At 39.9% G+C, this 17,107-nt stretch overlaps 1 protein-coding gene across 2 annotated transcripts in view; it reads right to left on the minus strand.

Annotated features, from left to right (window-relative positions):
- Positions 1-529: 529 nt before the first annotated feature.
- Positions 530-17,107, minus strand: part of ipo11 (importin 11) — a 211,524-nt gene continuing 194,946 nt past the window's right edge. Inside the window, exons 30-31 of one of the 2 annotated variants that reach the window (XR_009821728.1) lie at positions 1,638-2,030; positions 530-1,574 (exon numbers count right to left, since the gene is read on the minus strand). Coding sequence is in view for 1 of the 2 variants with exons in the window: in XM_062025729.1 (XP_061881713.1) it covers positions 1,866-2,030 (165 nt within the window). In the remaining variant the exon portion in view is untranslated. Of the gene's footprint in view, positions 2,031-17,107 lie in introns of both variants that reach the window. The other variant, XM_062025729.1, reaches the window with a different exon arrangement.

Raw genomic sequence — 17,107 nt, forward strand, 5'->3', positions numbered from 1 at the left:
CCCAACTTGTTGGATTACCTACCAAGACGTCTTCTGTCCAGCTGAGATGCATGATTTATGATCAACAATGAACTTACAGGGAGCAAAGAAGCAGCTGACCACTCGATATAAACATAGGGACACACAGAAGTGATCACGGCGACCGAGGTGAATCACGACACCGCTATAAATAGTTTTTCTGCGTTAGCGCTTATAATAACAATATTACAAATATTTGAGTATTGTTGGCGCTTTTTCAATGGTTAATTATCAGGTTTTATGGGCGGAATAGTGGAGCTCCCATTGGCACCGCTGTAAGCAGACTTTAATATAATATCTAGAATGCATTAGAAAAAAAAAAGTATTCGTCATGTCTTTCATAATGATTGTGGACAATAGGCAAAATAAAAATAAAAAGTGCAGTTCCCCTTTAAGAAAGTGAAGAATATCTTCTTTCTTGGTTTAAAAAAGAAAAGCAACACAAATCTAAATGATAATGCAGCTGGATGATTATAAAATTCCTTGAACAACAAACCTTTTCCACAACACGTTTACTTCTTGCAGTCATGAAGATGTTAACTTGTTGGCTGATTACTGCACTTTATTGAAAGCTGTGGGGTTAAAAAAAACAAAAACATAAAAATGACAATTATTTGTTTTAACCTTCCCATGAAAACATACACAAAACCCCAAAGCAAAACGACTGTTGTGTTCAAAAGCATTGTCCTATAAACAAAATAAAACTGTACAGAGAGCATCTAGTGTTTAATTAAAGAAGTAAGAACAAATCCTATTTCATTGATAGGTAAGGCTGAAAAGTTAAGGCTATTGACTACCTCCTACTTTCTTCCAATAAAGACTGCTCAATGTGAATCTAATAAAGAAACTATGCAAAATGATCACCACTCAAATTTAAAGCCAAACAAAAGTTAAATTAACTTCTCAAAAGACCAAGGTGTTTTGAACACCGATGTAGCCTGAATGAAATGAAAACCATGGAATACTAATTCCACTATTAGATCTAATAGATCTTCAATACAGTTCCTCAAATGAAAAGCTGTGACAAAAGTGTACGTACACAATATTTGGAAGGAAGACATTTTTACAACCTGTCCTGCATCTTGCTGCTGCTTATAGCCTTTAAAGTACACTAGAGAAAACATGTAGCAGTGATAACAGGAACAAACTTGTTTTGGTTATTAAAGTGTGTCGACACGCCCTCCATTAGCAGCACTACATTTATATACATAACGTGTGTTCTGCACTCTTCAACCAACGGTTAAAAAAAATACTCTCAGTAGTTACCTCAACTTGACCTCTGGTCATAACAAAATGGTAAAAACAAACCAAAAAGTAAAAAGAATCGGCATGCAGAATATTGTCCATATTTTACATAAATACACAACTACATACCTCTTTTGGCGTTTTTTTTTCTTTTTAAATCTATTTTGTAAACACTGCTTGAGGTCCTTCAATTTCCTTCAATCCACACATGAGCGCTAAAATCTGTAGATGGTTCTGTTGAGTAGTCCTCGGTTGGATTTGCTTCGTACACGTCGACTTTCCACGACTTTTACTCCCATTTCATGTCAAAACTGAAGGGAAAATACGCATAAACTTCGAGAGGTGAGTGGAAGCTCAAATGAGGAGATACTTACATTGTGTGTGCATGGACATCAATCTAATGTTGATTTTTAAAAATAGGATAAATAAATCTTGATTCTTTATGAATAGCAGGGAGAGTTGAGAAGACTACCTCTGAGTAAAGATAAGGCGTAGCATGGGTAGAGTTCGGGAAGATTTGGATTAGCGATCCACATGTCTGGCTGAGCAACGCAGGGGATGAGGATTAAGCAGCATAGGTGTTTGTATGAAGTGGGTGTCATTCAGAAGCCCTTTAGGAACTCTTGGAGCTGCCTTACGAGCTCCGTGTCCACCGTCTCCATAAGTTCGCTGAAGCCTTGATCCCCCATTAGGTTCTGCTGAGCCTTCAGTTTCTCATAGACATATTGATGGAGCGAGACACTGTGCACCGGGTCCTCCAGGGCCAACTACATTATCACAAGAGACGGGGAGACAAAGAAGAATATTATAAAAGGAACAACACTTTTTTTTTTTTAAGTAAAACATCAAAAGTACTCAAACAATACTTTAACACTCAGCCAGAGCTGGACGATTATTCAGAATTATTTTGATAGATTTTGAAATTACGATTAATAACAGGATTATTTCATTATTCATTTAAAGGCCTACTGAAATGAAATATGTTTTATTTAAACGGGGATAGCAGATCCATTCTATGTGTCATACTTGATCATTTCGCGATATTGCCATATTTTTGCTGAAAGGATTTAGTATAGAACAACGACGATAAAGTTCGCAACTTTTGGTCTCTGATAAAAAAAAAAGCCTTGCCCCTACCGGAAGTAGCGTGACGACACCGGAGGAAGGACTGCTCATATTTTCCTATTGTTTACACCAGCAGCGAGAGAGATTCGGACCGAGAAAGCGACGATTACCCCATTAATTTGAGCGAGGATGAAAGATTTGTGGATGAGGAACGTGAAAGTGAAGGACTAGCGTGCAGTGCAGAACGTATCTTTTTTCGTTTTGACCGTAACTTAGGTACAAGGGTTCATTGGATTCCACACTCTCTCCTTTTTCTATTTTGGATCACGGATTTGTATTTTAAACCACCTCGGATACTATATCCTCTTGAAACTGAGAGTCGAGAACGCGAAATGGACATTCACAGTGACTTTTATCTCCACGACAATACATCGATGAAGCTCTTTAGCTACTGAGCTAACGTGATAGCATCGGGCTTTACTGCATAAAGAAACAAAACAAATAAGTCCCTGACTGGAAGGATAGACAGAAGATCAACAATACTACCAAACTCTGGACATGTAAATACACGGTTAATGCTTTCCAGCTTGGCGAAGCTTAATAATGCTGTTGCTAACGACACCATTGAAGCTAACTTAGCTACGGAACCTCGACAGAGCTATGCTAAAAACATTAGCTCTGCACCTACGCAAGCTCTCATCTGCTCATCACGACCCGTGCTCACCTGCGTTCCAGCGATCGACGGTACGACGAAGGACTTCACCCGATCACCGATGCGGTCGGCGGCCCGGAGACGGAGGAAGTCAAGGTGAGGTCGTTCGGCTAGCGCGTCTGCTATCCTCAAAGTGCTCCTGGTTGTGTTGCTGTAGACCGCCGCTAATACACCGATCGCACCTACAGCTTTCTTCTTTGCAGTCTCCATTGTTCATTAAACAAATTGCAAAAGATTCACCAACACAAGATGTCCAAAATACTGTGGAATTTTGAAATGAAAACAGAGCTTTTTGTATTGGATTCATTGGGCTCCGAATACTTCTGCTTCCACTGTTGACGTTACGCGCAAACGTCATCATATCGAAACGTTTTCAGCCGGAAGTTTGCCGGGAAATTTAAAATTGCACTTTATAAGTTAACCTGGCCGTATTGGCACATGTTGCAATGTTAAGATTTCATCATTGATATATAAACTATCAGACTGTGTGGTCGGTAGTAGTGGGTTTCAGTAGGCCTTTAAAAACAAAAGTATTTATTACACCACCAAAACTCAACTTTAAATACAAACTGAAAGAAGAACAGCAATACATTAGCAATGAATAAAAAAAAAGGTACCAATGATTGTCACACACACACACTAGGTGTGGCGAAATTATTCTTTGCATTTGACCCATCACCCTTGATCACCCCCTGGGAGGTGAGGGGAGCAGTGTGGCCGCACCCGGGAATCATTTTGGTGATTTAACCGCCAATTCCAACCCTTGATGCTGAGTGCCAAGCTGGGAGGTAATGGGTCCAATTTTTATAGTCTTTGGTATGACTCGGCCGGGGTTTGAACTCAGGGTGGACACTCTAACCACTAGGCCACTGAGTAAACATCAACAAGTAAAAATTAAAAATAGTAAAATCCATAAATTAAAAATAACATTAGCAATATAAAAAATACACAAAAAATGACATTTTACCGTTTTGTTTTTAATTCCTTTTTTTTTAACTTTTACACTTTTTTTTTTACCACCATAGAGTGTGTTCTTTTTGTGTCAATTTTTTTTAAAAATAAAATGCTTGTTAATGAAATGAAACAATCCTCACATTTATTGGTGCAATACATCTTAGGACAATTTTGACCAGTCGTTTAAAGTAAAGCTGAGTAGGCAAGACGGCAGTGGATACACAACAAACGAACTGTTAGAGAATTGACATTTTGCGTCCTTTGGAATTGGCCTCAAAGAAGTCACAGTGGCACCTCAATTTACAAACTTAATATGTTCTTTAACAGGGTTGCAAAATACAAAATGTTGTATATCGAAGCAAATTTGTCCATATGAATAATGGGTTCCAGCCTTAACAAAAGTCAATCTTTTAGTAAAAGTGTTTACACTTTAAACACGATATAAAGTGCTGGACAGTACTGTATATCAAACAAAACAAGGGGGTGATGGATGAACTTTCTATTTACCAAAAATCTAAACAACAACCAGCTAAACTGTCCTCATTTTTCAATCGCCCTGTCGACACAAACACACACCCTGTGGTGCACTCAGTTTGAAATGACAAAACTCCTTAACTTGGTACAATGATTTAGAATGAAAAAAAATGAAATCCACTTCACCCTGGTGATTATTTGCGTTTAGCAGAAAGGAGGGGCAGAAGGCAGTGTTGACAACGCTGTGGATACTTCCTGAATGTGTCAAACCACACATCGCTTGTCCATTGCTTTCTATGGACTTATATTGAGCTAGCAAAACTAGAAAATGTTATAAAAAGCCCCCCAAAAAATAGCAAGTAGCACAGTAGCTAACAAAAGCACTGCTCTGTTGACTGAATGAGCACCAGAGATTCATCACCCTCCCCACAATGGATGTGCTGCGAGAAACACAATGGGGAGATGAAATGTACGTATACCAAGACAAGATTTATACAACAATGCATATTTTTATTCTATTTGTGGTTCATAAAATTAAGTTCATATAATGGAGGGTTTGTTAATTGAGGTTCCACTCTAATATTTGCCGATAATTTGAACTGTAAGTGAGGTACTGTATTATGCTGCAACATTTCAATTGACCCACTCGACATCCATTGCTTTCGGTCTCCCCTAGAGGGGGGGTTACCCACATATGCGGTCCTCTCCAAGGTTTCTCATAGTCATTCACCGACGTCCCACTGGGGTGAGTTTTTCCTTGCCCGTATGTGGGCTCTGTACCGAGGATGTCGTTGTGGCTTGTGCAACCCTTTGAGACACTTGTGATTTAGGGCTATATAAATAAACATTGATTGATTGATTGATTGAATTGTGCAGCTTTTCTGTGCAGCAATAAAGGAATAGAGGTTTTCCTGCCAGTCACCGGCATTATTTGCAATCCCACTCATCCCTGCCAATAATGGTTGCATAACTATTTACAAAAAAACTTAATGTCAGGAGACATCACTGACAAACGGCAAGGAAAAAAAGCAAAGATGCATTGCAAGTTCCAGTTTTGACATTTACATCCAACACATCACTACAAAAATGACGTACCTATATTTCCAGCTGCTGTCCTTTATCATGTGCTGAAGGCAGCAATGACAATACCACAAACCCCCCAAATATGAATAGAAATGACATTGCTTTGAAAGTGCAGCCATTTATTTTCTATTACATGAACAAAATGGAAAACAAAAACAGAGAAAGGGTTGAAATATAAATTACAAAATGCACTGATAGTGCAGAGTGCTTTCAGCTTTTTTGTAATGCAAACTTTATTAACAACATTTAAAGGCCTACTGAAACCCACTACTACCGACCACGCAGTCTGATAGTTTATATATCAATGATGAAATCTTAACATTGCAACACATGCCAATACGGCCGGGTTAACTTATAAAGTGCAATTTTAAATTTCCCGCTAAACTTCCGGTTGAAAACGTCTATATATGATGACGTATGCGCGTGACGTCAATCGTTGAAACGGAAGTATTGGTACCCCATTGAATCCAATACAAAAAAGCTCTGTTTTCATCTCAAAATTCCACAGTATTCTGGACATCTGTGTTGGTGAATCTTTTGCAATTTGTTTAATGAACAATGAAGACTGCAAAGAAGAAAGTTGTAGGTGGGATCGGTGTATTAGCGGCGGACTACAGCAACACAACCAGGAGGACTTTGACTTGCATAGCAGACGCGCTATCCGACGCTAGCCGCCGACCGCACGGATGATCGGGTGAAGTCCTTCGTCCTTCCGTCGATCGCTGGAACGCAGGTGAGCACGGGTGTTGATGAGCAGATGAGGGCTGGCTGGCGTAGGTGGAGCGCTAATGTTTTTATCATAGCTCTGTGAGGTCCCGTTGCTAAGTTAGCTTCAATGGCGTCGTTAGCAACAGCATTGTTAAGCTTCGCCAAGCTGGGAATTATTAACCGTGTAGTTACATGTCCATGGTTTAATAGCATTGTTGATCTTCTGTCTATCCTTCCAGTCAGGGGCTTATTTATTTTGTTTCTATCTGCATTTGAGCATGATGCTATCACGTTAGCTCAGTAGCTAAAGAGCTTCGCCGATGTATTGTCGTGGAGATAAAAGTCACTGTGAATGTCCATTTCACGTTCTCGACTCTCATTTTCAAGAGGACATAGTATCCGAGGTGGTTTAAAATACAAATCCGTGATCCACAATAGAAAAAGGAGAAAGTGTGGAATCCAATGAACCCTTGTACCTAAGTTACGGTCAGAGTGAAAAAAGATACGTCCTGCACTGCACTCTAATCCTTCACTCTCACGTTCCTCATCCATGAATCTTTCATCCGGACGGCGTGGCGAAGTTGGTAGAGTGGCCGTGCAGCAATCGGAGGGTTGCTGGTTACTGGGGTTCAATCCCCACCTTCTACCATCCTAGTCACGTCCGTTGTGTCCTTGGGCAAGACACTTCACCCTTGCTCCTGATGGCTGCTGGTAGCGCCTTGCATGGCAGCTCCCGCCATCAGTGTGTGAATGTGTGTGTGAATGGGTGAATGTGGAAATACTGTCAAAGCGCTTTGAGTACCTTGAAGGTAGAAAAGCGCTATACAAGTATAACCCATTTATCATTTAACCTCGCTCAAATTAATGGGGTAATCGTCGCTTTCTCAGTCCGAATCTCTCTCGCTGCATTGTAAACAATGGGGAAATGTGAGGAGTCCTTCCTCCGGTGACGTCACGCTACTTCCGGTATAGGCAAGGCTTTTTTTTTATCAGCGACCAAAAGTTGCGACCTTTATCGTCGTTGTTCTCTACTAAATTCTTTTAGCAAAAATATGGCAGTATCGCGAAATGATCAAGTATGACACAGAATGGATCTGCTATCCCCGTTTAAATAAATAAAAATTCATTTCAGTAGGCCTTTAATAACTATAAAATGACTTACAAATAAGCTTGACTAAATATTTGTGTCATGTACTGTGGCCACTCTTCTCTTCTGCACAGCCTATTTATCACGTTGTCAGTAGTGTCCTACTCTTTGATAACAGGTGAATGCAAACAACCACAGTGAGCACCGCATTTTAATCAACTTAATCAGCTAAAGCTGCATGGGGACGCGCTGTAGACATCCATAAACATATGGAAAGAGCATGCAAAGAAAAATTTGTAGCCCTGGGAGAGAAACAGCATTGTAAATTGAAACTCTTGGTCCTAAGCCAATCATGACACTTGTCTGTTCATTAGTTGGCTGCCATTACACGGAGCAATCAGACGATTGAAGAGTGGGTCCTTGGAGTAGCTTAATGAGAAAAGCTGTCATCGAACCAGCATCATTTACTTGAGCACAATGACTGACTAGTGTGTCAATATTCTTCCCCATTTGTGTTGGGAAGCTTGATGACACACTCTTAAAACATTTTAACCAAATGAGGAAAAAATCAATAAATATCTGCATACAGTCAGGTCCATATTTTTTCCCCCCCAAGAGGCGCCGCTGTAGTGGCTGCTGGTTGCAGGAGCTGTGTGCTCTTGTGTGTCTTCCTTTGTATTCTTGGTGTTTTCATGTGTTTGTTGCCTTTTGGTTCAGGACTAGAGATGTCCGATAATGTCTTTTTTGCCGATATTGTCCAACTCTTAATTACCGATTCCGATATCAACCGATACAGATATATACAGTCGTGGAATTAACACATCCATCCATCCATTTTCTACCGCTTATTCCCTTCGGGGTCGCGGGGGGCGCTGGAGCCTATCTCAGCTACAATCGGGCGGAAGGCGGGGTACACCCTGGACAAGTCGCCACCTCATCGCAGGGCCAACACAGATAGACAGACAACATTCACACTCACATTCACACACTAGGGCCAATTTAGTGTTGCCAATCAACCTATCCCCAGGTGCATGTCTTTGGAGGTGGGAGGAAATTCTGTTGTGATGCCCCGCTGGATGCATTAAAACAATGTAACTAGGTTTTCCAAAATAAATAGACTCAAGTTATGGAAAAAAGTGCCAACATGGAACTCCCATATTTATTATTGAAGTCACAAAGTGCATCTTTTTTTTTTAACATGCCTCAAAACAGCAGCTTGGAATTTGGGACATGCTCTCCCTGAGATAATCCTGATACCCACTACAACTATGGGAAATACTATACTGTGACTTTCACAAAGTGCATTTTTGTTTTAAACATGCCTCAAAACAACAGCTACAAAAACAATGAAGGCCCACAGCTTCAGTCCAGAGTGTACTAGAGTAATAAAGTACCGTATTTTTCGGAGTATAAGTCGCTCCGGAGTATAAGTCGCAACGGCCGAAAATGCATAATAAATAAGGAAAAAAACATATGTAAGTCGCACTGGAGTATAAGTTGCATTTTTTGGGGAAATCTATTTGATAAAACCCAACACCAAGAATAGACATTAGAAAGGCAATTTAAAATAAATAAAGAATAGTGAACAACAGGCTGAATAAGTGTACGTTATATGAGGCATAAATAACCAACTGAGAACGTGCCTGGTATGTTAACGTAACAAATTATGGTAAGAGTCATTCAAATAACTATAACATATAGAACATGCTATACGTTTACCAAACAATCTGTCACTGCTAATCGCTAAATCCCATGAAATCTTATACGTCTAGTCTCTTACGTGAATGAGCTAAATAATATTATTTGATATTTTACGGTAATGTGTTAATAATTTCGCACATAAGTCGCTCCTGAGTATAAGTCGCACCCCCGGCCAAACTATAAAGAAAACTGCGACTTATAGTCCGAAATATATGGTAAACAATAACATAGTCCTCCTTTAGTGCAAGACTGTGTGGTACTACTTTTTTTCTGTGATTGCTTTTCATCCATCTTTCGCTTGTATTCATCGTGTATCTCCTTATGATTCTTGAAGAGGTGGGAGATCAAATTGCTCGTATTAAAGGAAGACGTCTTGGTTCCTCCTCGCATAACCAACTTTTTGCAGTCATTGCAAATTGCCAGTTTTTTATCCGTCAGAGACACTTAAAAATAATCCCAAACCATAGACATGGGGTCGTTAGTCAGTCACCGAGCGAGCTCTCTTGGTTCCTCCTCGCATAACCAACTTTTTGCAGTCATTGCAAATTGCCAGTTTTTTATCCGTCAGAGACACTTAAAAATAATCCCAAACCATAGACATGGGGTCGTTAGTCAGTCACCGAGCGAGCTCTCTTTTTAGCCACGGCTACAGCACCGGCAACAACACACTCTTGTTGTTGTTATGCTCCGCTCGCGGCGGTTTGATGACGTCATCAAGCGTCGCCAGTAAACCTCTCATGCTGCAGTCGTCAACTCCTGTGTTGTGTGTGGGAGAGGGGAGAGGGGAGGGGCTGCTGACTGGGAGACGCAACTGCTCTGTACTTACCGCTCCGTACAGCGGCGTTTTAAAAAGTCATTATTTTTACTTTTTGAAACAGATACCGATAATTTCCGATATTAAATTTTAAAGTATTTATCGGCCGATATTAACGGACATCTCTATTCAGGACCCTTCAGGGACTGTGTAACACTGAAGACCAGCTGCTGTCTCACTGTCACACCAGAGTCAGTGTGGAGAGACCGGAGGAGATGCGGAGAAAGAGATGGCATTGAGCGTCGGGATGGACAAGGCTAAATAAGCATGTATGGGACACATTGGTCTCCTTGGTCGGATTCTCGGTCATCCGCGCTGACCGGACATTGGCAGAGAGCTAATGGGCAGCCTAGGACAGTGGTCTTGGACTGTTTCTGGCTGTGCTGTCCCCCACCTCAGCAGACGATGGCATGGGGTACCCCAGAGGCCACTTTGGTGTATGTGGGTGTTGAGATGGTGTTTTTGTTTGGTTGTTTGTCTATGCATGGCACAATCTTATGTGTGCAATATGTATTATTTATTCCTCATCGTTTGTTTTTTTGTTGTTCAACTTTTGTAACTGTATATAGAAATGGCTCCACTGAAGTGTCAGCTGGTTGCATCACCTCTGTGATTTATTTTTTTTTGTCTTTCGTATTCTCTCATGTTTCCCTTTCGTTTTCATGTGTTTTATTATCCTATTTTTGTGGACTTTTTTAATCTGTGCTGCAACCACATAATTCCCCATTGTGGGATAAATAAAGTCTACCTTATCCCAAAAAAAGTTAAAGTACCAATGATTGTCACACAAACACTAGGTGTGGTGAGATGCATACGGGAATCATTTTTGATGATTTAACCCCCAATTCCAACCCTTGATGCTGAGTGCCAAGCAAGGAGGTAATAGGTCCCATTTTATAGTCTTTGGTATGACTCGGCCGGGGTTTGAACTCACAACCTACCGATCTTAGGGCGGACACTTTAACCACAAGGCCACTGAGAAATATTAAGACATCGACACAATTCTAATTCTAATCGTTCTGGCTCTACACCATACCACAGTAGGTTTGAAACGCAGTGAACGAGATGTGCCTTAACTTCAGCATTTCAGATATAATTTGAGCATACTTAATTTAAGGAATTACAACAGTTTGTATGTGTGCCCTCCTCTTTTGAAGGAACCAAAAGTAATGGGACAAATTAACAATCATAAATCAAACATTCACTTTATAATACCTAGCTGAAAATGTTTTGCAGTCCATCACAGCCTGAAGTCTGGAACGCATAGACATCTCGAGACACTGGGCTTCATCCCTGCTGGCGCTGTGTCAAGTGTCTATTCTACTGCAACTGTCTTCCTTTCCTGCTTGTTATTGGGGAATATTTTCCTACAGTTATGTCTTTAGGAATTACAATCCATGCTCAATCGTACTCAGGTCAGGTAATTGATTTGGCCATTGCATAACGTTCCACTTGTTTGTCTTTAAAAACTCTTAGATTACTTTCACATTAGGCGTCAGGTGCCTTTCCATTTGCACCGTGAAGCAACATACAATGAATTCTAAAGCATTTAGCTGAATATTAGCAGATACAATTGTTTGAAAAACTTCAAAATACTTCCTGATGCATTCATTAAATTGTTAATAAATACAAGGGAACCATGGCCATGCCATGACACTACCACCATGATGAGGTGGTATGTGCTGGATCATGAACAGTTCCTTTCCTTCTTCATACTCTTTTATTTACATTACTCTGTACAAGTTGATTTATGTCTAATCGGTCTATATCACAGTTATATAACTAAATTGTGCTAAGGGCCACATTTCCAGAAAGACTTCTGCCTTATTTCTATTTTGAGAACCAGCATTCTCTTTAGAACATTTGTTTCAAGTACAATTCTTTTATCAGTGTTACACATTTCAGAAAAAAAAGCTGTGTTTTGTAAAATACAACACAGGCATTTAGGAGATCTACCAATGTGTTTACATGGGTTCAAGTTCATCTACACAACATGAGGGCTCTATTTTTGATATATATTAAATTTGCAGCAAAAATGTTGAAGTCTCTCTCATATTTTGAACTGAACGCTGAGGCCGGTCTGGTGTAATTACAGATTTGGTTCCTGGGCCGCCACTTGAATTGCTCTAGTCCATAGGAAGTTGTTCCAAAATCTTAACAGCTTTTTCAGAGGTTTGACAAACCATAATCCGCCTTTCCATTTTTTGAGGCTCACCAATGGTTTGCATCTCATAGTGAACTTTCTGTATTCAATCTGGTAAGTCGTCTCTTGAATTTTGACTTTGACACACATACATCTACCTTGTGGAGAGTGTTTTTGTTGTTAAAGGGCTTTTCTTCACCAGATAAAGTATTATTCTGTCATCTATCACCATTTTCCCCCCCGCTGTCTTCCGGTCTTTTGGTGTTGCTGAGCTCACGGTGCTTTATTCCTTTTTAAGAGTGTTCCAAAAAGGTAATTTGACCACACTAATGTTTTTCGGTCTCTCTGATGTCTTTGTTTTGATTTTTCGGACTAATGTGGCTTGCTTCACTGATAGTGAATTATTTGATCTGCAATTGAAAGTTGACAAATTCCAAAAAGAAATAGTACACTTGAAATGAACTCGAAACCTTTTATCTGGTCCTTGTAAATGAGATAATGAAGTAAAAACACACAACTGTCTATGGAACAGCTGAGCAGCCAATTATCCCATTGCTATTGATCCCTTAAAAACTGGAAGGCATATAATACAAACTGTTGTACCTTCTACTTTGTTTCATTTAAATCCATTATTGTGGTGTGTATAGCCAAACACAGGGAGAATTGTGTCAATGTGCCAATATTTTTGGACCGGACTATAGATAATTGATGAATTGAATGATAAACCTTCTAAATATTCTTGGTATTTTGTTAACTAAGGGGCCAAGCGACTTTTTTATTGGTTTGTTATTTAGAATAGTTGCATGAATAATGAAAATATTTTCAACAAAACTGCGGCATTTGCCACAGCTGAGTATGGGAAATACTACATTTTAGGGATGTTCCAATCAGGGTTTTATGCTGCCGATCATCCATGAGTGAGATCGGCCGATACTAATACCCACCTGTACATACAAATTGTAACTTTGTTCAATGTATTCATGGTGTGTGCTATTAGTACTATAAGAATATCAAAACATATAAAACTCTTTAATTGTTGTATAATTGTTTGAGCAAAACAAAGTCAATACTACACATTATTTAAACAAAAGCAAAAATTACTAATATCACTACTCATTACTTTCAAAGTCCTCTTGTGTCTAGAAAAGTATGAGTCCTGAGTTTGTAAACATTAAAGGCCTACTGAAATTAAATGTTTTTATTTAAACAGGGATAGCAGATCCATTCTATGTGTCATACTTGATCATTTCGCGATATTGCCATATTTTTGTTGAAAGGATTTAGTAGAGAACAACGACGATAAAGATCGCAACTTTTGGTATCTGATAAAAAAAAGTCTTGCCCCTACCGGAAGTAGCGTGACGTAGTCAATTGAAAGGCTCCTCACATGTTCCTATTGTTTTCAATGCAGCTAGAGCGATTCGGACCGGAGCTAACGTGATAGCATCGTGCTTAACTGCATATAGAAACAAAATAAATAAATCCCTGACTGGAAGGATAGACAGAAGATCAACAATACTATTAAACCATGGACATGTAACTACACGGTTAATGCTTTCCAGCCTGGCGAAGGTTAACAATGCTGTTGCTAACGACGCCATTGAAGCTAACTTAGCAACCGGACCTCACAGAGCTATTCTAAAAATATTAGCTATCCACCTACGCCAGCCAGCCCTCATCTGCTCATCAACTCCCGTGCTCACCTGCGATCGACGGTGCGACGAAGGACGTCACCCGATCACAGATGTGGTCGGCGAGACGGAGGAAGTTAAGGTGAGTTCGGCGGCTAGCGCGTCTGCTATCCATCTCTGTCCTCCTGGCTGTGTTGCTGTAGTCCGCCGCTAATACACCGATCCCACCTACAACTTTCTTCTTTGCAGTCTCCATTGTTCTTTAAACAAATTGCAAAATATTCACTAACACAGATGTCCAGAATACTGTGGAATTTTGAAATGAAAACAGAGCTTTTTTGTATTGTATTCAATGGGGTACCAATACTTCCGTATCAACCGTTTACGTCACGCGCATACGTCATCATATCTAGACGTTTTCAACCGGAAGTGTGGCAGGAAATTTAAAATTGCACTTTATAAGTTAACCCGGCCGTATTGGCATGTGTTGCAATGTTAAGATTTCATCATTGATAAATAAACTATCAGACTGCATGGTCGGTAGTAGTGGGTTTCAGTAGGCCTTTAACAAAAAACAAAAAATATTTTGAGAAAATACAAATACCAACCTAATCACACTGCTATCGATCATATACTGACACTACCCTTGGTATCGACACCACCAATTTATGGATCAATCAGCCCTCCACTTATGTGTCGTGTACTGGCTGTGACAATATTGACACTGTTGTTGCTATACTATGATCTCTCAAGACTCTTATTGATCTATTTGTTAACTTTATGTTAATAACTGCTTAGTTTTTGCTGCAACGCTGTTACATCTAGACTTCTTTGAAGTTTACTAAGCACATGTTTCTTGGTGTCGTTTTAAAGCTAGTTTAGCGGTTAGCTTAGTATCTTAGTATGCTCGTGGCTTGCCTCTGATGTCTAACATGTTTAGCTTTGTCCTTCAGCTACAATGATACGTAAAGGCCTACTGAAATGATTTTTTAAAATTTAAACAGGGATAGCAGATCCATTCTATGTGTCATACTTGATCATTTTGATCATTTCGCGATATTGCCATATTTTTGCTGAAAGGATTTAGTATGGAACAACGACGATAAAGTTCGCAACTTTTGGTGTCTGATAAAAAAAAGCCTTGCCCCTACCGAAAGTAGCGTGACGTAGTCAGTTGTTCGCCTCCTCATATTTTCCTATTGTTTTCAACGCAGCTAGAGCGATTCGGACCGAAAAAGCGACGATTACCCCATTAATTTGAGCGAGGATGAAAGATTCGTGGATGAGGAACGTTAGAGTGACGGACTAGAATGCAGTGCAAGACATATCTTTTTTCGCTCTGACCGTAACTTAGGTACAAGCTGGCTCATTGGATTCCACACTCTCTCTTTTTTCTATTGTGGATCACGGATTTGTATTTTAAACCACCTCGGATACTATATCCTCTTGAAAATGAGAGTTGAGAACGCGAAATGGACATTCAAAGTGACTTTTATCTCCACGACAATACATCGGCGAAGCTCTTTAGCTACTGAGCTAACGTGATAGCATCTGGCTCAAATGCAGATAGTAACAAAATAAATAAATCCCTGACTGGAAGGATAGACAGAAGATTAACAATACTATTAAACCATGTACATGTAAGTACACGGTTAATAGTTCTCGGCCTGGCAAAGCTTAACAATGCTGTTGCTAACGACGCCATTGAAGCTAACTTAGCAACCGGACCTCACAGAGCTATGATAAAAACATTAGCGCTCCACCTACGCCAGCCAGCCCTCATCTGCTCATCAACACCTGTGCTCACCTGCGTTCCAGCGATCGACGGCGCGACGAAGGACTTCACCCGATCACAGATGCGGTTGGCGGCTAGCGTCGGCTAGCGCGTTTGCTATCCAAGTAAGTCCTCCTTGTTGTGTTGCTACAGTCAGCCGCTAATACACAGATCCCACCAACAACTTTCTTCTTTGCAGTCTTCATTGTTCATTAAACAAATTGCAAAAGATTCACCAACGCAGATGTCCAGAATACTGTGGAATTATGAGATGAAAACAGAGCTATTTTGTATTGTTTTCAATGGGGTACCGATACTTCTGTTTCACTGGCTACGTCACGCGCATACGTCATCATCCAAAGCCGTTTTCAACCGGAAGTTTAGCGGGAAATTTAAAATTGCACTTTATAAGTTAACCCGGCCGTATTGGCATGTGTTGCAATGTTAAGATTTCATCATTGATATATAAACTATCAGACTGCGTGGTCGGTAGTAGTGGGTTTCAGTAGGCCTTTAAGATACTAGGCAATGTAGTTTATCTGCTGTAATGGAGGTTAATATTGTTAGCTGAAGGGAGCGGCTCCACACTGCATGGAGACATAATTAGCTGCTACTTTGTCAGCCGGGGGAATAAAAAATTTAAATATGTCAGCCGGAAGGGATTGGCAATTGTGATGGGCTTTAAAGGCGTTATTTAGCAATGATCACATATTTTTTCACAAAAATCGTCCAACACTGATTGGTGGCTGATCAATCGGCACATCCTTACTATATTTGTGTTCGAAGTGTCAAAAGGTTTGAGCCACAAATGACTGATCCAGAACAAACAGTATAAGGATGGTATTTGACTGAAAGTCATTGATTGACTGTAAATAGTATCAATGATATAATATAAGTACCAATGATTGTCTCACACACACACTAGGTGTGGTGAGATTATCCTTTGCATTTGACCCATCACCCTCACCCCCTGGGAGGTGAGGGGAGCAGTGAGCAGCAGCGGTGGCTGCGCCCGAGAATCATTTTTGGTGATTTAACCCCCAATTCCAACCCTTGATGCTGAGTACCAAGCAGGGAGGTAATGGGTCCCATTGTTATAGTCTTTGAATGTGTTTCCACATTTTTTATGGAATATGATAATCGCTGTTTGAATTTTCTGAACTTATATTTCCATGCCAGTACTGGAAACTCAAGTAGTCTTGGCGCCTTTGTGCCATGGATACAGCTCAACTTGCCATTACTGACATCTTGTTCTTGAGACAGCAGACTACTTGGGACTGAACGAACAGCACCTCTGCTTGTTGCCAGGTGTACTTCATTTTACCTCAATTGCCGCAGAACACAATCGACCAATGACTTAATTATCATTTTACTAATACAAGACAGATATCTATGAAGCAGAACATGTTATTATATAGTTTTTTCTATGAAAAAAACTTATGATTGGGTCAATTTGGTAACTGTAATAATAAGCCTCTATTAATTTCAACTTGATCTTTGTCATAAATACTGTATTTTTCGGAGTATAAGTCGCTCCGGCCGAAAATGCATAATAAAGAAGGAAAAAAACATATATAAGTCGCATTTTTGGGGGAAATTTATTTGATAAAACCCAACACCAAGAATAGAAATTTGAAAGGCAATTTAAAATAAATAAAGAATAGTGAACAACAGGCTGAATAAGTGTACGTTATATGA

Source organism: Entelurus aequoreus, linkage group LG17 (assembly GCF_033978785.1).
Source record: "Entelurus aequoreus isolate RoL-2023_Sb linkage group LG17, RoL_Eaeq_v1.1, whole genome shotgun sequence".
In the NCBI taxonomy this organism is placed as follows: domain Eukaryota; kingdom Metazoa; phylum Chordata; class Actinopteri; order Syngnathiformes; family Syngnathidae; genus Entelurus; species Entelurus aequoreus.